Raw genomic sequence first — 26,635 nt, 5'->3', positions numbered from 1 at the left:
ATCTACCACACTTGTGTTTTTGTTGTCATCCTGAACAACCTCGACATGACCCCTGGGTTTGGTTTTTAAAATGAATAACTAATCAATTCTTGATCGATCATTTCTAAAAAAATAGGTGTATATGTAATAAACTTATTGACATTATTTTGCGAAAACAATGACATTATTAACATTGGGGTTTCTAGCTTTTTAGTTCATCTCAACGAGACAATAGTAAGATCTACTCTGATTCCTCTGTCAATTGTGTCATACCAGTAGCATTTGAATAAAAACACTATATTCTATTTGTTATGATATTGTAATTCGATGACCCCTTCCAATCTACCGTAGTAGTCAACTTCAACCTTACTAGAAGTCGATCTCTTAATACAAACACCGCTGTTATATGTATTTCTTTCATGCCTGTATTTTTCAATATGAAAGACATATCCATTAAGAAAATACTCAATATAATACTTGACTTTTCTTTCAGGGTCCAGGCTTAGTAAAGACATTGAAAAGGCAGCACTACCTCCCATTTGATAAACCTTATATATCAAATATAACAATAATCAATAAATAGATATTTTGTAATATTGACATATAGTTAATTACCTTCTAAAAGATAATGAGTCTGTGACAGGACTTGCATATGTTGTAAACCACGTGATAAATGATTCATCTTGTAATTAAAAGATCTAGGATTTGGTCAACTATGAGTTATTGAATAGTAAGTATCGTCGATGTTACCTGGAAGGTTGTTCCAAATTATATAAGTTTATGATATCACAATATATAAATAGTATACTTTTGACAAAGTTTAAGTCAAACATCTTCTAATTTAATAAAAGGTCTCATCTCATTATAGTTAAATAAAATATAATTATGTTCTTGTCTAAACTCTATTTCAGACAAATATCTTTCCCTGACAGCATTTTTAGGTGTAAATGGTCTAGGATTAGAGAATATCACCACCACAATCATATAGTGGAACACGTTTTATCCTCGTTTTTAAATGAGGTTTCAAATAGCATGAGATAAATATTAAGATCTCCTCAACAATATAGGGATCATGTATTGACATGCACAATATACGCCTTGTTCTTAACTTTTTTTTGAAGATTAAACAAGTACCTGCATATATAGAATTAATAAAAAATTATCAATTTAAAAAAAATAAAAAAAATGTTTAATTATAAATTACATAGCAACTGTAATATTTAACATCTAGAATTGATACATCCATCTATACTGGACCTATCCTCCAACTTTTACCTTAAACGATAAATGTACAGGTAGATGCTCCATTAAGTCAAAAAATAATGACAGGAATATCATCTCAAGTTTGCATATTGTCTCGATAATATTCGTTTCAAGCCTTTCAATGTGATCAACATTCAAATTGCTTAAGCATATATTTGTGAAGAAATGACTAATCTCTATAAGTGCATCTCATATCGTCTTTGGCAATAAATCACAAAAAGCTAATGGAATAAGTGTTTGTATAAACACATGACAGTCATCACTTTTCATTCCATATAATTTAAATTCCTTCATATTAAGTAACCTTGATACATTTGAGGCATGTCCATCGGGAAAACACAAACTCTTAAGCTATTTGTAGACTAGTAATTATGTGTTTTTCTCTAACATGAAGCTTGCTCTTGGTTTTACAACTCGTAACCCATCACAAACCAAATCCATATTTTTATGGTTACAGAACAACGCTAAATCCAATCTAACCTTGATATTGTCCTTTGTCTTCTCCTTCACATCCATGATGGTGTTAAAAATGTTCTCAAATATGTTCTTTTCAATGTGCCTAATGTCAAGGTTATGACGGAGCGGATTGGTCTTTCAATAAAGAAGATCTCAAAAGATCCTTCGCTTTACCTAATTATGGGTCAAACTAAAGCTAGAAAACTTTTGTTAACCTGACTAGAGACCAAACACAATGCCACCATACTCTGACACAATATTATGCAATTCTTTACCATAAAGATACGGGGGTGCAACATTTTTTTCTACTCTACCAACAAAGAAATCCTTTTTTGTTCTTTCTATACCAGTGATTCTGTGGCAAGAAACGATGGTAACAATAAAAAAAAGAAGCTTTAACCCTGTTTGTTAATGTGAATACCTTATTGTTCTCTATATAATATGGACATGCTAGTTTTTCATGCATGTTATTACTAAAAACCATTCCATAAGCTTGGAAATCATTGATAGTCCACATCAAAGCCGCTCTCATAACAAAATTTTATTTCCATGAGATATCATAAGTCAAAGCTTTAAAGGGTCACAACTGCGTTAATTCATCAATCAATGGTCGAAGGCAAACATCTATATTCCACCCGAATTGCTCGGATCTGGTATGGTCATGAACTCCAACCTCATACGCATCCCCGGTGGTAAGTTATAAATCATCAGTATGACCAGCCAGCAAAATAAGAAACAACAAATGACCTGAATTGGTTGAATCCGTTTGTGCATAACCTAAGATGCACGTTCCTTAATTCAACTGAAAGGCAAAGATGCATACTGTTAAAGTGTTTCCATGCTTTGTAGTTAAAAGAATGTATCATCCCTCCATCAACCGCGTGATGTGATTGGTGTCATATCATTTGCTCAGCAGTCCTTAGTGACATGAATAACCTTTACAGTCTAGGTGTTATTGGAAAGTATCTAAGTTTTTTATATGCTACGAGAGTCTTTTCCCTACCAGTTCTGGGTTTGTAACGGGAATGCCCACATGTCATACCCTCGATTAGCTCAGCATTTTCAAGGTAGTATAACATGTAGAAGTTAGGGCACATGTCAATTTTCTGGTATTCCAAATTGAGGGGTTTCATCATGGATTTTGCAGCATAGAAGTTTTCTTTTAGTCTGTTCCCTTCAAATAAAATACTTCTCGCTCATTCAATAATCTTGTCATAACCGGTCTTACTTAACCTATAATTTGATTTATGGTGAATACCTATACTACGGCTAATAATTTACTGTTGTTCGTGCAATCATCCCATAATTGTTCGTCAAAATCTTTCAACAGATAAAAATACTTTGCTGCATCTGCATTAGGTTCTTCTTCTATGATTGGTCATTCACCAACATTACCTTCACTTATTCTCATTGCATCCATAATCATATTCCTATAAGGATTATTATTGTCATTTTCAAATTCATACACGTTGCTAGCACTAGAAGTTGACCCAACCATCCTTTTTACCATGCTTTCATTAGGAACAAATAGTTGTTCGTGTGCATACCAGCACAGATAATCCTCCATGAACCCTTTGGTTAGAAGATAAATTGTTACAATATTAGTAAAAAATTTTGGAATAAATGTTACAAAATTAATAAAACCTTGAACCCCGTTACAATAATCCATCATCCACAATCCTTGGGGTGAGTCCCAATACATCTATGAACGATCATCCATGACTTCTATCGAATCTTTATAAAATTACGACGAGAACATGTATTAATTAACTATGTTACATAATAAATTTACAAAAATATTGGTTTGCCCTGACATTATCTAACAAACTAAAAAAAAAACTTATGTTAAATATTCATTATCAATTATCAATATATATATATATATATATATATATATATATCACAACTTCGTAATAGAATTGATAAAAATTAAAATAAACCCGTTAAACAAGCTATTATTTATTTCATCACAACACATCTAATTCGGTGTAATTCAAATAAATTTTTAACAATTTACAAACAAATACAATTTGATAAAATCTAAAACAAACTATAACAACTACAAAATTATGCATTCATGCCTATAACAACTACAAAATTATACATTCATGCTACTACAAGTTTCTTTGATAAATAACAATCAAACAAGTACATATGTTAACAAAAAACATATACTAAAAAAATAATAAATAATAAAATTGACATTTAAATGTTAAAACTAAAAATGATAGGTTTACTTACAAAAAATGATCAAATCCATAATAAATTGCTCGAAGAACGGATGTTGTGACCATGTATAAAAGTATAAGAAACTCGAGTGCTTGTGTTGAGAAGAGGGAGAGAGTTCGAATAGGTGTTTGTATGCAATTTGGGAGGGGAGAGTTGGGATGGAGAAGAAGAAGGAGAAATAGAGAAAGAGAATGTCAGCAAAGTGGATATATATTAGCTTTTACCATGGAATCATTGACAGAACGTTTCCATCCGTAAATCCACTAGTGACCGTGCCACATCACTATACCAAGATCCCGATTTGAATCCATCGGTCATTCTATCGGTAAAATCATCTGAAAAAATCTATGTCATCACACTGTTGCAACTTTTCAAAAAAAAATTATATAATCCATCGATGATACGATCGTTATATACCTACAAATGTATTTTGTTAGTATATACCGACCGTATTGCCTACGAATATTTTCTATCAGTATATACTGATCAAAGTAAAGATGAAATTATTTGTCGATAAAAATTACATATAAAATTTTTTTTCGGTAATTCCATAGATTTTCATGTAAAATCATCTGAAAAAATCTATGTCATCATACTGTTGCAACTTTTCAAAAGAAAAAAACTCTATAATCCATCGGTGATACGATCGTTATATACCTACAGATGTATTTTGTTATTATATACCGACTGTATTGCCTACTGATATTTTTTGTCAGTATATACTGGTCAAAGTAGAGATGAAATTATTTATCGGTAAAAATTACAAATGAAAAAATTTTGTTGGTAATTCCGTTGATTTTCACTGAATTTCTGGTAGTGATTTTTTGGATTAGGAGTATTTTGATATTTTTAAAGAGTTTACAAGTTATTATTAATTTATTTACGGATATTTTTATTATTTTAATATTTTTAAATAATAAAATAACTAAAATATTTCCAAAAATAAAAAATAAGTGGCGTTTGATAAGGGTATTTGGGTAGGGTATTTGGGCATTCTTCTTTTTTTATACATAATAGCATTACACATCTACCTTTTAAAAAATAGTTTGCTATAATATCTAATATTTAATTATTATATAAGTTTTTCATCAGACGTGGATATATCATATATAGATGGCAACTCTTCAAACTATGAAGATTTATCAAATTAACAATAAAAAAAAAAAAATCACTAATCTGTTTGGGCTGTTGCGAGAAAGAAACAACATAGCAAAGAAATTCATAGAGAAAACGTGGATAGTGGAGTTAAAAAAGCTGGTTGTCTTTTCCGCACTAATTATGCTCACTTTTAATAATTAATTCACTTACGTGGCACTTTATTAAGATAGCGCATGGCACTGGTGCTTGCTTTTTAAAAGAAAACAAAGTTGACATGATTTTTATTTAAGAAAAAATTGGCCACAATCGATAAGCTCCTAGTTTAATTCGTTGAGTTAATCGATTAACTCTGGATAAATGTTTTTTATAACCCGACCCGATTTATGAAAAAATCAACGGCGTCCTAGCAACTGGTGCCCGACCGCCACAAAAATAAGAGGCTGCTTCAGACCACCACAAAAAATAAAAATTGAATAACGATTCAGATTAACAGAACCTCATATTAAATGCCATTAATTCATACAAAATTCAAATCTTCAATGTGTTGCCAATGTCAACAGCAAATCGGTATCGAACATCTCCTTTCAATAAAAGAAACAGACATGCCAAAGGACGGATGGACCATTATTGAAGAGCCTCGAGTTCTTGAATAAAGAGAGTCTTGAAAGCTTCCATTTGAACCGGAGGGAGGGCTAAGCCTACCTCAATTCCACCCTTTTCGTCCCTGCTCTCGATGAGTGAAATGGCTCTCATTTTATCGATCGAAGTATCCTCTATCTTCTTGGGCCTCCCCCACCCAAAATCCGTCTCATAGAGATTCAACTTCGGAGACCCAGAAACAATAACATGGATCACCGACCCAAGCATTGCATCCCATTCTGCAATCCATTTTTCTGCCCCGCCAAACATTGCCTTATCCAACCTTCTAATTGTATTTCCAATCACATTTGCAGCCACAATTATCCCATCTTCTCCCATTAGTTCATTCCTGGTTGCCGTGGACCGTCCAAACCCAACACAGTTACCAAAATATGTGGTGGGCACCGGAAAGTCTATCCGGGTCATACCACCAGCAATAAAGCCAAGATAAATCGGATCCTCCCCCCTTGAGTAGCAGTGCTTTTCACTTCCACCCCTCTGAATTTTAGCTTTCACTAAACAAACCCAAAGAAAAGCACAGGCTAACACATATGGAGATAAATGTACAGGTTCTGGTTGATTCTTGCTCTTGCATTGAACGACTATCCAATTCTTGATCCTCTCCATGTCTGCCAATCTCACCACAAACGTCGCTCGGACCATATTTGGCAAATCAACTTGGGCTTCAGGTCCTGGAACCATTTCTTGTGAAGATTTTCTCTTCCACAATTCCTTCAAGAAAATCTTCTCGAGCCCATGTTCATCTTTTATCACTGACCGATTGTAAGATGGTAATGAAGCGATGGAGATAGAACAGTCATGTGCGCTTAATAGGGCCCATGCCTTGATAAAATTGTTGAATGTCCTTCCATCGGCAACCACATGATGATAAGCAAGACCAATGCAAATCCCACAATTTGCGAAAACAGTAACCTGGACGGCAAACAGTGGAACCACTTCTTCTTGTGTGCCAGTTGCCACAGAACTGGTAGTAGCCAGTTTAGGCACAAGAGGGTAAAACCCATTGACATCTCTTGCATAATTACTTGTAAAGTAACTGAAATCACCACTAGACTCAGCAACCGTCAATTTGACAGAATCTCCTTCATTGTAAACAATTTTAGGCTTATTGGATCCTGCTGGGGACAAAACAAGGTCTCCAGCAAAAGGAAAGAAATGTTGGAGAGCATGGGATAGAGAGTGCTTGAGCTTGGGGATAGTGGTGGACAGGAAGTGAGAGGTGGATTGTGGATATCCATAGAAAGTGAGAGTTTGGCTTGGAGAGAAAAATAGCCATGGTATATCCAAGAAAGTTAGTGGAAGAATAGTTGGTGGAGCTGAATTGGGCGGTGGAGAGACTTTGCAGTGCTCTACAACCCTAACCGTGGAGGATTTAGCCATGAGAGAACACGGGTTAGCTATAGAGTATAGACCGCGAAAAAAATTAAGGAAATTTGATGTAAGGTAAGCTAGCTCCTACAGGCTACAACTCAAAGCTACAGTATTTATACATGGATAAATTAATCGTATTCAAAGATTCCGGGTGAACTCTGCCATTTACCTGACAGAGATTTATTAGAGGGCGTTGATAACATTATTAAAATTTAATAAAAAATAATTTTTATTTATAAATATATTAAAATAATTTTTATATTTTTATATTAGAACACCAAAATACAAAATAATATAAAAATTATTAAATTTAAATAAATTATTTTTCTTTAAAATTTAAGTAGAGCTTAGTTTGCATCACCATACAATTCTTGATAATTTTATTTTACTTTTAGTTATAAATAAATTTTTAATTTTTTTATTATTTTAATATAAAAATAAAAAATATTTTAATAATAAATTTTACAAATTTTTTAATATTTTTTTTATTAATATAAGTATTTGAATTAGCTTATATATACTTTAATTAATTTTACTTTTTATTAATATTAAAAAACTAATGGGAGAAGATGGGATAATTGTGGCCTAATAGAGTTTCTTTTTATTAATTTTTAATGGTGTATAGTGGTCAACTGTCGAGATGCCATAAATTAATTAATTAAAAGCAATCATCCATGTCTATCTATTTATTTATTTAGTTTACATACAGCCATTCATTTTTAAAACAGAGTAACAGATACGAAGAGGTTTTCTTAATGAATTTTCAATTCATTAAAGAGGTAATCAAACGAGAAAAGAGTACACACGTAATTTCTCCACAAACGTGGTCAATCTGGCCCTTTTTATCTGGAGTTACCCTCTGACTTTACGTTCGGGATGTGTTTAATACTGTGATAATTATTATAATAATAACTTAAAAAATAATTTTAGTTAAAGTTTGTTTGGAAAAATATATATTTAATTAAAATTAAAGTTAAAGAAAAAATAATTTAATATATTTAGTTAAAAAAGCTTTTGAAATTAAAATTATAAAATAATTTATATATATATATATGTGATTTTTAATTTAAATATTATAAATTTAACTATTGCTACTATATCATGAAATATATAATATTTTATATAAAATATTTTTTATTATTTCATTAAACTATTTATAATTCCATCATTTATGAAATACATCCGATAATGATTATAGTTTTTATAAATTTCTTAATAGCACAAAAATATCAAGTAAAATTTAACTAAAAATAAAATAAATATTAACTAAAATTTAACTAAGAATAAAATTAAAATTGTGATCAAATTCTGTAAATGTTATGTTATCAAGTAATCTCTATCTAATTTATATAATGTTATCGAATAATATTTAAAACTAGTTTTTTGAATAAAATATAATTAAAAATAAAAATATTTTTTATTTTATAGGGTCAAACAGGTTTAATATATTTTTAACTTTATACCGGACTAATTCAGTTGAATAATAAAAAATATTTTTATTATTCATGTAAATAGTAAAGTCATACTTCATTATTTACATGAATAATAAAGATATATTTAATTATTTATTAAAAAAACTCATGAATAATAAATCATGTTATATTATTTATGAGTAAATTCTTAACGTAAAAAATAATAAAAAGCTACTCCTTGAAAATCTACAGCACATCCTTGTAAAGGATAGGCTTTACCCAAAACAAAATTATGAATTTTGCTTATTACCAAACAAGAAAAACTGTGGCTGCTCGCCCGCAGCCACAATAGAAGAAGAAGACGACTTCTGCTCCACTTATTGGCACACAGTAATTTATCTAATTAGCACTATCTCCCCAATATAATCATGTTTTCTCAGTTAAAAGCACACGCTGTCTTATATATGAAAGAGGACTTCATTTCCTTTGCTGGGTTTAGTTCTACAGAAAAACCAGAACAAGCAATAATTCTTCACACATGAGAGCCTATCTAAAATAAGATTTGAGGATGGATTAAGCATTGACATCCGAAAATTAGTAGGAAATACCTTTTAGTCTTAAAACAAAAATGAAGAAATTACCCTAGCAATGCGTCTAATTTTTTATATGCCTGTCATCTTTTTAGTAACGTAGATTATAATAGAATTTATATTTTTTATTAAAAAATTTATTGAAATAATATTTTTGATATTAATATAAAAAACAATTAAAAAAAAAACAAACACCGTTCACTCACCAACCGACAACCTTTCGACAAGTACAGATATATTGGCATTTATAAATTAGTTTTGTGCTCGTGGGACATTCCATACTGTACTGGCTGGTGATTGCTCTGAAGGGCTGAATTAATTTCCTGGTTGGCAGGAGATACATCAAGTGTAACGTGGATAGGATTTCTTTTTGAAAATATATTTAAATAATAATTTTGTGAATATCATTACATTAATAATTTAAAAATATTTTTTAAATCAATCTTAAATCTTTTTTGTAGGAATCAACCAAACACTTTCTAAATCTAATCATTTAGCGTCTCTCGTTGTGATTAATTACGTAATGGTTGGTGGTAATTTTACACGTGCTCTTTTTTTCTTTGTTTTCGTCGTCCTTTTTTTTTCATTTCCCTTTTATTTTCCTACCCCCTTACTATTTTTGTTTTTACTCAATTCTATGTTTGTAGAATCGTTTCAGTTTCTGTTTAAGTAGATCCAGTGCTTGGTATCCTTTTTCTTGATTATTTATTTATTTATTTATTGCTATGATGATTGTTGCTTTTGTTTCGGTTACGATATTAGCATCCAGCCATCCACCTCGGCCGGAGGGTTGTGTATGCAGTCATAATATTTGGGCACAAGGACAACCAGCTTGTCTTAACTGCCACCCAATCCCCAACCTGTTCGACACTGACTACCTATCAAATTCACATTTAGATACGGGCACCGTGTGAGCAAAGACTTGATCTTGCAAATAACGACAACAATATCCTAGAACCTGCTAATGCACGGATGGCTTGTACCAATGGGGAATAATCAATTTCAATGGTTACAGTGGCAGGACTTAATTAGAGATGCAGCGACCTTCAAACCTTCGAATAGTGCTAGCTAGTGCTTCTCCTTGCAGCGGAGACCTGCACGATTTCTTGATCGATTTTCCGTCTATAATTATTGCCCTGTTGTACTTTCGACAGGCCCCACCAATCCCTACAGGTTTAGACATTAAAGTCCGTAAAGGATGTGTCGCGATTCACCTTTAGATTATTTCTAGATGGAGGACCCAGACTTGATTGCTCGGAACATTTCCATAAAGAGGCCTCTCCCTGGTTTCAAACATTTGAGCACTTGATTAAACTCGATCCCCTGCATATTTGGCTGCTAAATAAATTGTTTTCTTCGTGACTGTAGCCTTCCCCTGGAAAATGCAACTATTCCTAGCCTTCCAAATTTCCCAAAACAAACAAGCAAGGTTTGCAGCTAGATCCCTTGAGTAGCTTGGCTCCAATTTAGCGTTGACAGTAAACCACTAGTCAGCAAACTCGGTGAGCCCCTCTTTATCAGGTCTGGACCCTAAGCTACATGCAAACCAGCTGCCCTTGGCATGGTTAAAAAAGAAGAGAAGCCGTTCAGCAGTCTCCTTTTCCTACAGACAGATCTGACACCATGGCGATTCTCCAATTCCTCTTCTAAATAGTTTTGCTTGGCATGACAATGAGTTGTGAGCTGCTCTCCGTATGAAATTAATTACGGATCTTTGGAGGAATTCTGTGATGATCCCTCCATGCCTAAAACCCTCTCTTCTGGTCCACTGATCAACAACCAGCAACAAGATTTTACGTGTTCCAGTTTATTTAATCCCAATCAGACCTCACATCCTCCACAAGGTCCTGACCCAGACAATATTACAGTTCGGTGGAAATAAAATAACCTAAATGAAACTAACTAATTACTTTTGTATCTGTTTACTGTACAGTGATTTTTAAAAAATTATTTTAACTAATTACTTTTGTATCTGTTTACTGTCCAGTGATTTAAAAAAAAAAAATTATGTTTATTTATTATTAGAAAAATTAATTAATAAATTAAAAATATTTTTCAGTTAAAAAAAAATTTAACTTGATTTTTTGAAAAATATTTTTCTAAAAAATTTGGGTGAAAAATACTTTTCAAAAGTTATAAAAAATTTAAAAATATTATATTATTTACTGATTATATCAAATTTGATCCTTAAACTTTTGATTGCTATATATATTTTCTTTTGTATATTTATTTTTCAATTTCATCTCTTAAAATTTAATTTTTATATTAACTTTGTTTCTTATTTTTATAATTGTTATTTGTTTTATTCTTATCATTTTTTCTTATATAACCAAATACTGAAAAGTATTATATAACTATTATATAACCAAATACTGAAAAGTATTATACAACTAATTTTCTATTACACTACCAAACATCAGAAAATAATTTGTTTTTCTATAATTTACTTTAAAAAAAATACTTTTTAACAAACAAACGGATGTTAAATTAAATTAAATGTGTTTATTTATTTAATTACATAATTTAAAAAATAAAAGAGTTACCCTAATATACAAGAGTAAGAATACTGAATAGACTTGGAATGAGCTATTAGTTAGTTCATCAAATTAAATTTGAGTAATATAATTAATAAAGAATTTTCTGAAATTAAATAACATGGTTAATAGTTTTGTAGACATCATATGATATGATTAATAATACCAGGAATTCCGATGAAGTTCTCCATAAACCCTTTAATCCAAAATTAAATGCGCCTCTATCTATTAATCCAAAAAACGAAGTTGAATTGTTAAAACTGTTGGATTCTCTCTTTGCCATATCACTTGGAGAAACACACAATATCCTCCACAGCACAAGACTCGCTCAAAACAAGGAGCTTCGCCACTAAGAAACCAAAAAAACAAGCCTCTAATTTATACAAGTTTGACCAAGATTAGTGCGCAAAAACAGCTGTTATCTTCCAACAACAGCTCCACCCCCCAACCCCGGCCCTATATATATCACCACCATGCCACGAATATTTTTCAGGCTGCAAGCTCTGTATCAAAGCAGGTTCGGCAAAGTCTTTTCCATCGTTTTCGCGAGGTTATTTTGCCGTTCACTGCCTGAAAAACAGATATGGAAATGAAGAAGATTGCATGCGCTATTCTCTTCGCTGCTGCCTCCGTGAGTGCAGTGATGGCTGATCATGAGGTTGCTGCTCCTGCCCCGTCACCAGCAAGTGGTGCATCAGCTAGCTTACCGATCGTTGGTTCATTGGTTGGTGCCTCCCTTGCTTCATTCATTGCTTTGTACTTGCAGTAAATTGTTCACACCTCAAACCAATTAAAGAAGGAGATGGGGAATCAAGGAGTTTCAAGAGAGAGAGGAGAGTAAAAGGATGCATGTATCAAGATGTTCTAGCTTTATTTTCTTAGAATTTCTTTTTCAATGCAAAGAATTGCGGAGAATTTCTCCTCTTTCTGATTTGTTTGATTCTCATGTTATCAATTTTATAGAATTCAATAAAATAACCAACTTTTGGTGAAAGTTTATTCATTTTTCAGTGTATTTAATCTTGGATTAATATAATACGCTTCTGTGCTCAACTTTTCTCTCTTTTGCTGGGCTATTTTAAGTATTGGGCTTTTGGGTTGATGACTATAGCTTTAATTTCCTTGATAATTGATTATATAGAAAACAACAAAGAGAAAAAGAAAAAAAAAGCAAATTTTTTATTATTTGCGTTTTTGAACTCTCTCTCTCTCACAGCATCAATTTAGATTGTACAACCATATTTTTTTAAAAATAAATTAAATTATTTTTTATATTTTTTGAATTTTAATATATTAATATTAACAATAAATTTTATAAAATAAAACAATATTATTTTAAAATATTTTTAAACAAAAAGGTCTTTAAAAAACATTTTATACCACAATTTCTAACCTATTAACATCAGTGTTGATATGCAAGCGCACGGGCAGTTATTATCATCTAATAGGGGGCCAATTCAAGTTATTTCTTAAAACACTGCCTTACCATTCGTTCATATAGTTGAGGTTTTTTTTTAAAAAAATATTCTATCAGATTTCATGTAAATTAATAAAGTGTTACTATTTCTTGGATTGTCAGTCTGCGTGGAACGAATTATTATGCCCTCCTAGATTTAAATTGTATTTGGAATTGTTTATTTTTATATTTTAAAAGTATTTTTTAAAAAAATTATTTTTTTAATTTTAAATTATTTTTTTAAAATTATTTTTATTTTCTGATATTAAAAATAATTTAAAAAACAACATTTTAACCCCGCAACACTTGCGGCACATGCTTTCTGAAATTTAACACCATTACTGTGCAAGGACAGCTTATTGGTGGGCGCCAGGGTCGCAGAGGATTGCGCAACCAATGCAAACAAAGCAATCTGTGTCGCGCCCCTCAGAGACCATGAAGTGTTGCTTATAAATGTAACAGTGGATAAATATTTTTTATGATAAAATATATTAAAATAATAGTTTTTATTTTTTAAAATTAGTTTATCAAAACAATTCAAAATACATAAAAATATTAATTTTTAATAAAAAAATTCAATTTTTATAAAATATAATTTACACTATATTCCCAAACAATACCAACATTACATTACGTGCCATCATCAACTATTCACACAAATGACAGTCTGCTGCCTCCTGGACTCATCCTGGTGCACACATGCTAACCATCCATTGAGAGATGAAATGGGCTTACCAGGCATATCTCCCTGTAATCACAAGGTCTATTAATAACCCGCATTGAAGTAGCAACTAGCAAGGATACCGTATATTTTTAGTTTTGTTCTGGGCAGCAAGTAGTTTTGGCAATGGCCTGTGTGAAGTTTTCTTCTGGTTCTTCTCTTGTGCTTCTTGCAATGTTGTGCTCAAAAATCACTGTCCTTGCTTTCGATGATGCTCCGGCTCCCTTGCCAGCAATGGCTAATGGCTGCCGGATCGGCTGTTTCTTATTCTGCTTCGGTTGCTGCTATTGGATTTTCTCTTGTGTTTTATGTTTTTGGGGTCATCCTGCATTGAACTCTTCGTAGCTAGAATGTGTGTTTGTGTAGTGACTTTTATGTATTTTATGAAAATGTTACAATATTTTTCGCTGGATAATGAAGTATTCAAGTCCCTGATTATTGCTTCGTAGCTTGGCACTAGGATGATCTTCTGATGCTATTCAAGAAATCGAAAGTGTTGTTCACAACCTAGAAAATCTAAGCAAAAATTAAAGGTTGAAATTACTTGAAGTAGAACGTTGGGGGTGAGAGTATCAAATGGAAAACAAGAATCGGCCCAAGTATCTTAAGAGCCCGACCGTTTCTTATGGCTTTTCTATAAACGAAGCTTTCAGTTTTCAATTCCAGGCTCTAGGGTTTCCACGGCCCAACGTTTTGAGTGCAGGTGTTGCTATATTTTATAATTTACTACCAGTAGAACCTCGTCAATTGAATAGGTTCCTGGGAAAGTGAATCTGAAGATTTGGGTTGGGCTGGATTGGTTGAAAAAGAAAGAATCGGGCATGGACTCAAGCTCTGCAACAAGTCAAAATCCATTCGTTCCACCAACCACCATCGCTACCCGATGTATGTCTGCACTGCAGATCAATAGCCACTGCAAGATTTCTGGTCTTAGACTTTAGAGCACACCACACCAGTATGGCTTCCGTGGTGATCTCACGTAAGCTCTCTCATAAGTTACTAAAACCCTCTCTTTCCTCGTCTATTTCCTCCCTTTTGATCTCCCATGGACCCCAAAACCACCCTTCCCTTGATTCTAATTCCAGTCTTTCTCGACAACCAACCTTAAAAACTAATCTCAATATCTCTAATTCCTTTTCAAGCTTTCCTGCTCGTTACTCCACTCTGGAACACCAATCACTAATAGATCCAAAACCCCCAAATCTTACTCTCTATTTTATTAGATCGTACTCTCGTTCTAGTACTAAAACCAGAGGACATGACTTTACTCGTTCAAGTTTTTTTTCCGCATCTGCTATTGGAAAAGCCCAAAATCCAGTTAAAACCCCTGATTTCAATAAAAAAGGTTCTATTTTTACAAAATCCAAGGATTCTAGTTTGGATAGTGAGCTGAAAAATCCTAGATTTATTAGGTTGTTGAACCTTAAACCCAGATATTTTTCAAGTTCAAATTCACCATCAGAATCCGATAAGTCCCAAAACCAAAGCGAGCATCCAAGCCAAATCCCTGATCTGAAACACCAAGAAATTGAGGGACCAACTGTAGAGAGGGATCTCTCAGCTTTAGCCAATGAGACCAGAGAGGTTTTGGAAAGTATGATGAAGAATATTTATGGTCTGAGCAGGGCTGTTGCTGTGCTGGGTCTGGTTCAACTAGGAATTGGAGCCTTGATTTCTTATGTTACAAAAGCAACTCCCATGACTGAGGTGTCAATTCAAAGTTTTGTGGCCTTCGGATTCCCTTTTACATTGGCTTTTATGTTGAGGCAATCATTGAAGCCAATGTACTTCTTTAAGAAGATGGAGGAGCTAGGAAGGTTGCAGATTTTGACTTTAACACTTCAGGTTGCTAAAAACTTGAATATCTTCTTTGTGAGGGTTCGTGGGGTTTCCTTTTTGTGCATTGCGGGGATGTCAGTTGGGCTGTTGATCACTTCGTTGTCAAGATGATTTCTTCCATTTTGATTATCAAGTCTCAGTTATCATAATAATAAATGTTGATTCTCATGGTTAGATTTTCTTAAAGAGTCTTTGACATTGTTGTGTTTGCTATACTTCGTAAGATGCCCCAGACAGAAAATTCTTGTCATGGTGGTCGCGATTTTGGGTACGAATGTGCCTATTATTTTTGGCCAGGTCTATTTGGGCTTTGCTGTTGAATACAACTCTTATGTAACAGATTCGCCATCATCGCCATTTTGAGCATGGGAGTAATGATTTGATAGCTATTAGGGAAGTCTGAATGGTATCCGTCATTATTTGTATTTGTAGCCCTACCAATAACGGGATTTATGCTTTCTAGCTCCTTTGGGAATTCAGTCTTCGTGCAACTCAGCTTCATGGGTATAAGGGTTTTGAGTTTTTAATCCCTTAGACATGTCCATTGGCTGATCCAATAATATCAGCCATGTCTGGACTCTTGGTTCATTTGTTAGTCAGTTGTTGTTCAAACATCCGAACAGGTTTAAATAGTTTCTTTCCCTATCAACCTGCTCTGGCGTTGGACAATGCAGAAAGATAAGAGGGACTAGAAAGGATCGGGGGTGGGGTTAATGGTTTGGGGAGCGATTGCCGAGAGTTGTCTACACTGGACCAAGTTTTCTTGCATCCGCCATTAGCTCTAGTGTGTGACGCAGGAATGTTCTTTAAACTGTCAGTGATAACTATACTTTAATGATATACTATTTTCATTTAAATTTGCTAGAAACCAGTTCCATCCATGAATTGTTGATTCTAACAACATCGTATATTAATGGTAATTGTTAAGCTTTACTTACGATCAAGGTTTAGGTGCAGAAATTGAATCTCAACGCTGTCCAGAAAATTTGGAATTGCAGAAAATTCAGCCACACTTCAAGTAAAAAGCACCATGTACTTTCATTCTAAATTGTTCTATACAGCCACCCAACAAGAAGAAACTTTCTTCGTAGAGTAGATGTTTTGCTGATCAAAAGAACACTTGAAGATAGGAGCGAAACTGAAAAGGTGTCATCTAATGGGGAATTCTCGTTTTTGAGTGAGTTTGCAACATCATATGGAACTTACGCCCCTTGACCTTGCAGATCTCTTCTAACATGATCTATCTCCTAACATGCTCTATTGGAATATGGATCAACTTACGCCCCTTGACCTTGCAGATCTCTCCTAACATGATCTATTGGAATATGGATGCTAACATGCTCTATTGGAATATGGATCATGTTAGGGGTCTCCTTGATGCTACGACTTTGTTCCCTGCTCAAAGAACCGCACCAGGAGACTGTTTTGTAGGATGAAACTCTCATAGCCGAACAGCCTTGTATGAAAACCCCGAGGAAGAATTGTACAAAGTAAAATACTGGTGCCACCTAGCTATCTAAATCTAACGGCATAGGCTTGGTTGCTGTATAATAAAAAGCAGATCTCGATCCTACTGTGCAAGTAGAGGCACATGCGATGGGCCGTCACAGATTTAACGTGAAGAGTGGCTATAGGAGCTACGCAAGAGATCAGCAAGGCACCTATTTGGGTGCCACTGCTATTGTAGATGTAACCTGTTGCTGTAGATCCGGGAACTTTCGAAGTTTCGGCAACGAATTATACGAGGGGCTTTTCTAACTGAATGATTTCCCCACCTGCTTCACGTAATGGCTTCCTGGACCAAGTTTGATTTAATGGATAGCACGCAATGAAAAAAAACACAACCAAAGCGAAAACTAAAGACTACATATCGCCTTCCTGTGTAAAAGTTGGCAACATGTTCACCAACCAACCTAGGAGATCTTCAAGTATAACATGAAAGCAAAGCAACGAAAACCCCCGATGCTTTTTTTTTTTTTCCTGATTTTTGGACACACTAAAGAGAAGGTGAGCACATGCTCTAACAACAGCAACTTAGTCAATTCTTTTTATTTTTTTATTTGTTTTCTTTTTCACTCTCTTCTCTCTTTTTTCAATTAAAAAAAAAACTGAACAAAATAAAATCCCTCAAGACAAACGTATCGTCTACGCATCCTTCCTATTCACAAAATTAAATCTAATGGTGTATGTAACTCGGGTGGGACAGCTTTGCGAGAGTACCAACCTCCCAGGTATTTTCCCATTCAGATCCAGCAAATTCCAGCCCCTAAAAGAAGACTAACCCAAAATATTTGCTATAAGAAACCCTTCTTATTCACTACACCTCAAGTATTCGCTAATTTTAGCATATGCCTCCATGTACAGAAAAATCTTCATCCGAGGATGAAGATCTGTGGATTCATCTCTTTCCTAGAACCAAAAATCTGCCAGAGTTACGATTCAGGCATTTTTATGCAACCTGTAACTATCAAAATCTGGATGTTCAGGGAAAAGAAAACATGAGCTATCAAACTCCGGCAGTACTCGAATACCGATCTGGTTTTGGTTCTGTGCGAACATAGGTGAGACTGCGGGCAGAAGGGGAGATAACACTGCTGCCAGAGACTGCAGCACTACTCCCAGCTGGAGTAGCTTGAGCATCTCGCTTCCACTGCAAACTTCTCGCACCAGGTTTCACATGGAGCCAAGGCCTAAATGCAGCAGGAGTGCCTCTTGGAAAAGCCGCTCTAGAAAACCTACCAGCAGTATACGGAGATCCACGGGCAATGCGGGGCCATGTTGTAATAGGATTAGCTTCTTGGTTGGAAGAGCTTCTCTTCATGACCTGCATGACAAAAATATAGTTAAGATGCCTACCAAATCTTGGAGCAGACTCCTAAGAAAGTAATAAAATGTGCATCGGTTCCAACAAATTGCTTATGAAATCTAAATCATAGCTACCATCCTTTCAAGCTAAAATGAAAGTATGCTTTAAGTTCTGGTTGCTCCTTAGAAAATAAGATGCTTCCTTGTTATCAATGGGAATTGAAAACTGCAGTTTTAACACTTCATCTACAAGCAGGCATGTGTGACTCTACCAGCTTGGACCACGTAACTTCTGTGAAACAACACCACATTGCACAATTATCATTTTACCTATTAAAATCATCTAAAGCTCCTAAGATATCAGAAGCACTCAAACTTGATTGCTCAATATATGCTTGTAAAAGAACTCAGGCCTTATAAAAATATATACAACCGAACAAATCTCAACAACTTTCAATCATGGAGTCATTCCATGTACTTTTGCGATACTTTTCATTTATGAATGCATGCAGGCACACAGGGACTTGCAAGCCCCCACATGCATGAGAAGAGCACACATAGTGGCCGCAAGAAAACTTGCAAAACAACCACTACTAAGTCACAGCTGATGAGGAGCAAAAGCACACGAGCATGGTTCATTTTTTTCATAGTAAATATTGACATCATAACAAAAAAATCTTCAAGCTGATGCAGCCATTGATTTAACTTTTTCAAATTTTGGCAACTTCATATATCTACCAAACCAATAAACAAAGTTCGAGAAAAAAAGGAAAGTGCACAGAACATACTACTCAGCTGACAGACATGCAAGCAAAAAAAAACAATACAGAAACAACCACTGCTTGTAGCAAATTAAGATGGTCTCTATGTTCATCACCTTCAGAATACGTGACATAAATGAGGTGCCATCAAGAGACAATGCAGTGTCCGCTGCCTCTTTGCGCATAAATTCCACATAAGCTGACCTGCATAGTCATGTTGACTTAGCCCCAACAAAAATCAATTCCCAAAATTGCCAAGGAAACAGATCTGACTAGTGTAAAACAACTCACCCTGTTGGTTGTCCTGTTGCTGAATCAGTTACTATAACCACTTCAAGTACTTCACCGAACTTGTTAAAATGCCGAGACAGACTGTCCTTAGTTGCAGCAAAATGAACCTGTGAATAAAGCGGTGAAAATATTACAAGAATACAGTGATGAATGATCCTTCAAAGCTACAGCTTGATGCACATCAGCACTTACATTGCTAACAAAAATGGTTCGAGAATCAGCATCTTCTAAGGGGCAACCTGCAGTATATGGACCTGAAGAATCATCCAAAACAACCTCATTTAAATATTACTGAAAAATGGCCATAAGAAACAAGCAGGACACATATCAGAATGGCGACCGTCTTGCCATAGATGAGTTTGAGATGATGTCAACCATGAAAAACACCCAAATGGGTAACTCCATAAGTCGCAACAAAACTCACATAAATTTCATTTCATATTAGAACAACAGGTTCAGTGGCACTTAGAAGATTCTATAGAACTGACCGGATGCAGATGATAGAGGCTTCTGAGGTTCATGCTGAATATCACCAGCAGGTTTTGCCTGTTCATCATCACGCCACAAAAAAAGTGTCATCAGTCAATGCAAAGGAGGAATGGCAAGTGATTTCATAAGGGAAAAGGCAAGAAGAATAAAGAACCCAGGCAAACAAGAGTATCTTACATTTCCATTACCAACTGAGACAGTCTTGCTAACCTCCTTCATTAGCTTAGCACCAAATCTCCCAGCATTTCCTTCATTATTCTGAACCGATTTCTGATTATCCATTGCAGCATCCCTGGGTTCTTCATAATGAGGTGGCCTCCATGTGTTCACATTCACGGAAATGTTTACTATTTTAAGAGAAGTGTTTGCAGCTGAAACAGATATATCCTGATCCTTAGCTACATTGTATTTTGACATAAGTGCATCCTCGCCCTTGCTTCCGTAAGATGTGCCAGTTTGAGAAACATCCATAACCCTATGATCCACAACATTGGCATCATCATAACCTTCATTATCAGACATCAAATCAGAAGTCAATCCAGCTTCATGCTCCATCATATTCATAGCCCCTGCATGTCCACAGTACTTGCTTCTTTGAGGATAGTTTGAGTGGTTTTGCTCCTGAATTCCATTAAGTTCTTCATATTCATCATCTTCAACAACAGCATCTCTAAATTCAGTGACTTGTTCAGTGGTCAATGATGCATCCATATCACGACCAAGCCGATCAAACACGCTTCCTGAAGATTTAACTTTTACTACATCTTCAGCAGCTTCTTGCACAGCTTTTAATACAGTAGCCATGGGTTTTGGAACTCTTGCAATTGACTGGAGCCTCCTAGGACGATCAACCAATGATGTGTCCTCAGTAGATGTAGACACTACTGAACGAAGACGCTTCAGTGAGGGTTCTTTTACCATGCCTGATGGTCTCAAAGTTCTGACAGCATCTCTCACTGCAAACTGAAGTAGTCGTCGAGGAGCACGACTGGTTGCTTGAGAAACTGTGTCCCTCTGCTAAAAAGCTTGTTAGTGGATGTAAAATTTGATGACAAAGCACTTATTTTCAATAAAAAAGAAGAAGAAGAAGAGAGCAGGTATGTCTGAACCACAGGGAATTATTTAATCTATTGTGTAAGTTCACTTTAACAGTTGAAGTTTTTTTTTTCTTAGTGTGGAAACCCTGTGCAGCATAATGTGCAATGGAAGCTGTTTTATAGGTTGAGTGATGGTAGAAAACTATGGCCTCAAGTTTGTAAGCAAAGCAGAAACATAAATCTCCTAATTTCCAACAAAACATGAATTTCTGTAGAGTTTTATTATGATTTTGGTAGCTTTAGATTATATCATAAATCTCCTAATTTCCATTCTTGATTTTAAGAACACCTGTTAATGCCCATTTAGATAAAATAAAAGTAATTTACTTTTAGGCCATACTACTCAATCAAATATGAAAGAAAAACTAGAAATCCAAACCTTCACATGTTGTCGTTCATCATGCTGACTCCTTTTCTTCTGCTGTGGAGGTTGGGGAGATGTAGATCTTCTTGCACGAATGACTTTGCAATGAGTTTTTTCCTCCTGATGGATATTGACAACCACAGAGCTTCGAAGAGGAGGCCGGTGGTTCAGATCTCTCACTACACCTTTCCATTCTCTTTTATGCTGGCCTCTATATGAATTATCAGGCTTCACTTTTTGGGGTTCAGAATCTATATGATGAGATTCATTCCCCCCAGTCTGTTCTACAAGTGTGGGATTTGTTCTGGCCACTTCATCTGTGCCAGTCTCCTGAGGTTGTACATACAAATCCAGATTTGTAGCCAAGTGATCCCACAGCCTGTTAAAAAAACAAGTGATCTCTCTATACAAATGGGAATGACTTAAAACAGAGTTAACAATAATATATTTTCTACAATATCAAAGGCATCAATAACTGGAATGAGAATCAAATTACCAGGATACAAAAGACTCACTGTCATCCCCCAAAAAAACATTCAATTCATTTCTTGCTTCTTCCTTATCCCTGCCATTTCTCAGCAAGACAATTACATATTCCTGGCAAAAAATCTATATTTTAAGCATGGAGGAGAAATTTGTCAAACCCTCTGATGAACCATGGAATATCGTAATAATAGAAATGTATTATGAATGTGCTTTTTAAGACCCAACTAATAACTAACAGGACTTAAACATGCTAAATGCAGTATCAATAACAGAAGAACATCACTCTGGAAACAAATATGTGATGTATAGAACTGACATTGGGAAGAACTTTTAGGATTGAACCTTTATAAACCACATAGGAAAAAAGATGGAGGTAGTTCCATGCTACTCAAATTTATAGACAAAACAGCACAGGTTCAGTCTTAAAATTAGTTTTATTTTCTGAAATTATTATTAAGAGTATTACCATGTGACTTCTAAAATATTTACCGAGGTTCAGTTTTGTTGCATTGATAATAAGACTAGTGAATCATTTTCCTGCAAAGATCTAGGGCTTTAACTGGTTTAAAAAGGCTGCTAGGACTATTTTTATATTTATCAATCTGTTCAGATTTTAGAGGTTTCTTGGTGAACCCTAAACCTCATTATCTTGTTCCAGCTTCAATTTTGTTCATATCTTAACCATTGTTCAGCTGTAAATGCTGTTTTTTACTGCTTTTCTCTTCTCAACCTATGTCACAGAATCTCTCAAAGCATGCCCTGTAACATACATAAACATCTCAAAATTACACAAGTGCATCGGCTTCCCACTTCTGGCCAGAGTCCAGCTCAAACTGTAAACGATCCTGACCTAATACCCACAACTGTACCAAACTCAGAAAATTAGTCCCATAGTCAAATCACCCAAAAAAATAAATGAAAGCAAAAGGATCCTTTTATTTTTTTTATACAGAGAAAAAAAGAACCAACTCAGAAATCCATGTCCAGTCTGAATTAAATTCCTACGTGTACCTGAGCACCAATGAGAGCAACATGATACAACAAAACCAATTTGTCAACACTTCAGTCAGCTAAATGCCGGCTCACGTGATAAAGTCCACTCAAATAACTGAACAGTCCATGTGAATAAGGCCAAGCAGCTAAAATTAATCTCAAGTACAAATTCTAAATCCTGCAAGGTTTTGATACTCCTTACCTTGTTTTCATATTCCTAAATAACGTATTGCCTTTGCTAACTTCTCTATATAGTACAGAATTCCAATAATCATGTAGCATGCTCAGCCCCCATGAGACCATGCCCTATCATATGCACAGTCATTCATGTGAATCTTACCTTAGAGCAAAACCTTAAAAGTTCCCACAATCTACACCTAACCAATTTCCTGGAGGTAACCCTGCTTTATTGCAAGGTATTCAAATTCATTAACCTCAGCCCACATGAGGAAATAAAATATGTCATTGCGAATAAAATATATATGCAATCCACCCACAGAGTTCCTTGCAGTGATAAAATATCAACCATCAACGAGACATCCAGAATCATAATAGCCTCAGATAAAATTCCAAAATGCAAAATCCCTAAAAACACCCAGAGGGTTGGACAGCATTCAACAAACTATGCACGCCGAAAATGAGGTCAATTTACAAAAATGTTCGGCACATTTCCCTCACTATTTTGAACATTCTCTAGTTCAAAAGCAAATATGTAGCAATTACAGTCTCACCATTTATCTTCTCACCTACGCGCTATCAACAATTATCTCACCGTGCATGTCCACATAACCGTTGACATTAACAAGTAACAGCTCTAACAGATTCTAAATTTATGTCATTTTCACCTCTCTTAATGTTAGCCCAGCAACAGCATTTTCCACTACATGAAAAATCACAGAATGAAATTTCACAAATACCTCTCCTGAACCAGTTCATAACAGCATAAACTCACTTCAACTTAGCTAAACTCGATCCCAAACTAGTCGGGATAAAATGAACCCCATCATTTCATAGAAGGAAACAAAAAATAACACGATATCTAGACTCCAAAACTAGCCAGTCAAATTAAACCCTAAAGAATAGATTCACTGCAACGCGAAAATCAAAATTTCAAAGAATAAAAAAGCAACGAAATTTATTATTCATGTACTCATATATAAATGCGTACCACAAGAACATCGTCAGTGTAATCGCCCATGAACTCCTTAAGCTTCTCGCTAACTCTATCTCTCAACAAAGCGGCTCCATCTACACTGAAATTAACCCTAAATTTTCCATCCACGCTTCTCATCTCTCTCAAATAATCAGAAACCCTGATTAAATTTTCCGGCTATTAAATCGCCCGCAAAAAACCAATGATTGAAAGTCTACGATTCCGAAAACAAAACCTAAGTTTGAGGGTTTAAGCGGCAATAAAAATTCTTCGACATTGATAGAGATGGTGTCATAAGTAAATGCGGATGGGTTAAGATTTTCTCGGGAAAGTGGGGGAGAATTATGGGGTTTCATGGAAATAAAAAAACCACAGAGGATTTTAAATTTCCGGAGTTATGACAGGGGTGTGGAATTTTTAAAAGAGATAATTTTTTTTTTTTGATTAATGTGGTATCCGGACAGCTTTTATATATAGTAATTAAGAATTCAACTTAAAATTATAAAAAGATAAATTTTTAAATTTTAAATTTTTATCACTTAATCACCACTATCTATATGGATAATAAATTTTGAAATTGCGAGACTGCGTTTGTATATATATTATGAACAAAATATTAACGGCATGGGTTTTTTAACGTTGCACTGGACACTGTTATAGCGAAATTATGTTTTTGCCTCGCAGTTAAAAAAGGAAAAGACAAGGAAGTCTTGGTGCAGGGGCAGTTTAGTCTTTTCCACTTGCCCGTATGCAGATTTATCTTTTAAAAAATAAACAGTAAAATTATTTATTTATTCTTTTTATCAAAAAAAATAATAATAATAAAATTGTTGATTAATGATATATTTAACTTTTTACTTATTAAATGCAATAAATATATGTGTTTATTAAATTAAGACATTTCAATTTATACTATGTCATATTTAATAGCATGATTATGATAAATATGACATATCCAATATATCAAATCTAAATTATTTGGACTTAATAATCAATTACACTGAAAACACTTAAACTTGATATTTTATTAAGTTTAAGATTATATGAATTTGACAAATATGTTAATCCAATACATTTAGGCTTGACAAATAATAAAGTTTAAATTAATAATAATTTTAGAAGAATAACTAACCTTTCTTGAATCTAATCTCAAAAAATAACTCAACCTCAATAGATTTGATTATATTTGATGTCTTGAAGCTTTAATCTCCCCCACGTCTTTTTAGGTATGTAAAAAAACTTTAAGGCCTTGTTATATTTTCATTTAACATTAACATAACATAAATGTAAAGAATATTTATTTTTTATTAAATATTATCAGGGTAATTACACTGCAATTCTTTCTTTTTATAAAATGGCAAAACTCATGAGTTGTAAATACATTATGAGACCTTTAGAATAAATATTCACAATATTCATTTTATATATATATATATTTCAAGCATCTCTCTTTGAAAATATTTCTATATTTTTTTAAAAAAATATATATTTATTTAAGTATTGGAGAGTTCCCGTTTCTAAAAAAAATAAATTTATACGTACCAGCCAGAAACAACCTTGATCTACTAAGAATTAGATACAAGTTATCAACTACCTTGACAAAGAAAAATGAAAGGGATTATTACAATCAATTGATTAATTAATTGTCCATCATGAAACCTTATTCTCATGTTAGCTAGATTTTTAAAACATCATCAGTTTCAAAAGTCCAACAATATATCTAACCAAGTATATTTAAAACAAAGATACAATACAATAATTAAATATCAAACACTATTTTTATCCTATAATACAACAACATATCAACACAATACAATAGAGCTTATCTATATAAAATTTAAATATATCTTTAAAAATACGTGTTTGTTGTATTGTTAATGTTGAATTTTTCATTTATGTTTAGATCAAATGAGCACCTAAATGATTTTTCATGCACACATTTGTACATATATAATAATAAAAAACCTTGATTAAAATGTCAATATAAGGAAAATTGATCAATCATTGCATATCATATACTAATATCTATATTCTAACATTACAAAAATTCTACGTCTCCTTCTCTGGCAATCAATGTTATTGGAAATATCCTTTGCTTAAATAAATATGAAGTATAAACATATAAGATGCGTAACATAAAGAAAAGGTTGCTATGATGGTATTAGTATTCAATACATGGTTACTTTTTTTAAATAATTATTTTTAATTTTAAGTCTACGTAAATAGCATCCAACAAGTATAGTATAAACACTTTTTATTTTTTAATAAATAAAAACTTTATTTTTTTAATTCTTGTTTAATCTCTCAAAAGAAATAATAAAAGCTTATAAATCCGAAGAAGCCAAAAGTGATGTACAAATATGAATATACAAAGAATATCGAAGCTAATATTTGTTATTTGTTATAAAAAATAAACTTGTTTTTTTAAAATTATTAACGTGTCAACTCCTAATCCAAGCTTGACCCAAGGAGAAGATGGAGACAAAAAAAAAACTACAACAACTCGATCCTTTTTTATTGAACTTATAAATTGATGATTAGTACTTAAAAGTGCATTTTTATCATGGTTTTATATCATCATTTTGCAC

General features: G+C 33.7%; 3 protein-coding genes across 6 annotated transcripts; 1 reads left to right on the top strand and 2 right to left on the bottom strand.

Moving 5' to 3' along the window:
• Positions 1–5,614: 5,614 nt before the first annotated feature.
• Positions 5,615–7,170, bottom strand: LOC105126291 (anthocyanin 5-aromatic acyltransferase-like). Its single transcript, XM_011027117.1, has one exon. It carries the CDS (start codon positions 7,063–7,065, stop codon positions 5,650–5,652), a length of 1,416 nt encoding a protein of 471 aa, XP_011025419.1. The 5' UTR covers positions 7,066–7,170; the 3' UTR covers positions 5,615–5,649.
• A 7,364-nt stretch (positions 7,171–14,534) lies between these two features.
• LOC105126290 (uncharacterized) lies at positions 14,535–16,346 on the top strand. Of its 3 annotated transcripts, none has more exons than XM_011027116.1 (2): positions 14,535–14,895; positions 15,013–16,346. In XM_011027116.1, the coding sequence occupies exons 1-2, from the start codon at positions 14,727–14,729 to the stop codon at positions 15,717–15,719; spliced, it is 876 nt and encodes a 291-aa protein (XP_011025418.1). In that variant the 5' UTR covers positions 14,535–14,726; the 3' UTR covers positions 15,720–16,346. The 3 variants fall into 3 exon arrangements, with proteins under 3 accessions (XP_011025418.1, XP_011025417.1, XP_011025416.1); XM_011027115.1 differs by having other exon boundaries at positions 14,535–14,899; positions 15,017–16,346; XM_011027114.1 differs by having other exon boundaries at positions 14,538–16,346.
• A 1,206-nt stretch (positions 16,347–17,552) lies between these two features.
• On the bottom strand, positions 17,553–24,471 carry LOC105126289 (nucleolin 1-like). Of its 2 annotated transcripts, none has more exons than XM_011027111.1 (9): positions 24,063–24,471; positions 21,912–22,024; positions 21,431–21,794; positions 20,132–20,968; positions 19,954–20,011; positions 19,658–19,719; positions 19,466–19,572; positions 19,291–19,378; positions 17,553–18,432 (listed from the first exon to the last, which is right to left on the bottom strand). In XM_011027111.1, the coding sequence occupies exons 1-9, from the start codon at positions 24,183–24,185 to the stop codon at positions 18,115–18,117; spliced, it is 2,070 nt and encodes a 689-aa protein (XP_011025413.1). In that variant the 5' UTR covers positions 24,186–24,471; the 3' UTR covers positions 17,553–18,114. The 2 variants fall into 2 exon arrangements, with proteins under 2 accessions (XP_011025413.1, XP_011025415.1); XM_011027113.1 differs by having other exon boundaries at positions 21,912–22,012.
• Positions 24,472–26,635: the final 2,164 nt, after the last annotated feature.

Source organism: Populus euphratica, unplaced genomic scaffold, assembly GCF_000495115.2.
Source record: "Populus euphratica unplaced genomic scaffold, PopEup_1.0 scaffold78.1, whole genome shotgun sequence".
Classification (NCBI taxonomy): domain Eukaryota; kingdom Viridiplantae; phylum Streptophyta; class Magnoliopsida; order Malpighiales; family Salicaceae; genus Populus; species Populus euphratica.
The sequence above is the reverse complement of the archived record's forward strand: the minus strand, read 5'-3'. Positions and strand labels throughout refer to the sequence as shown.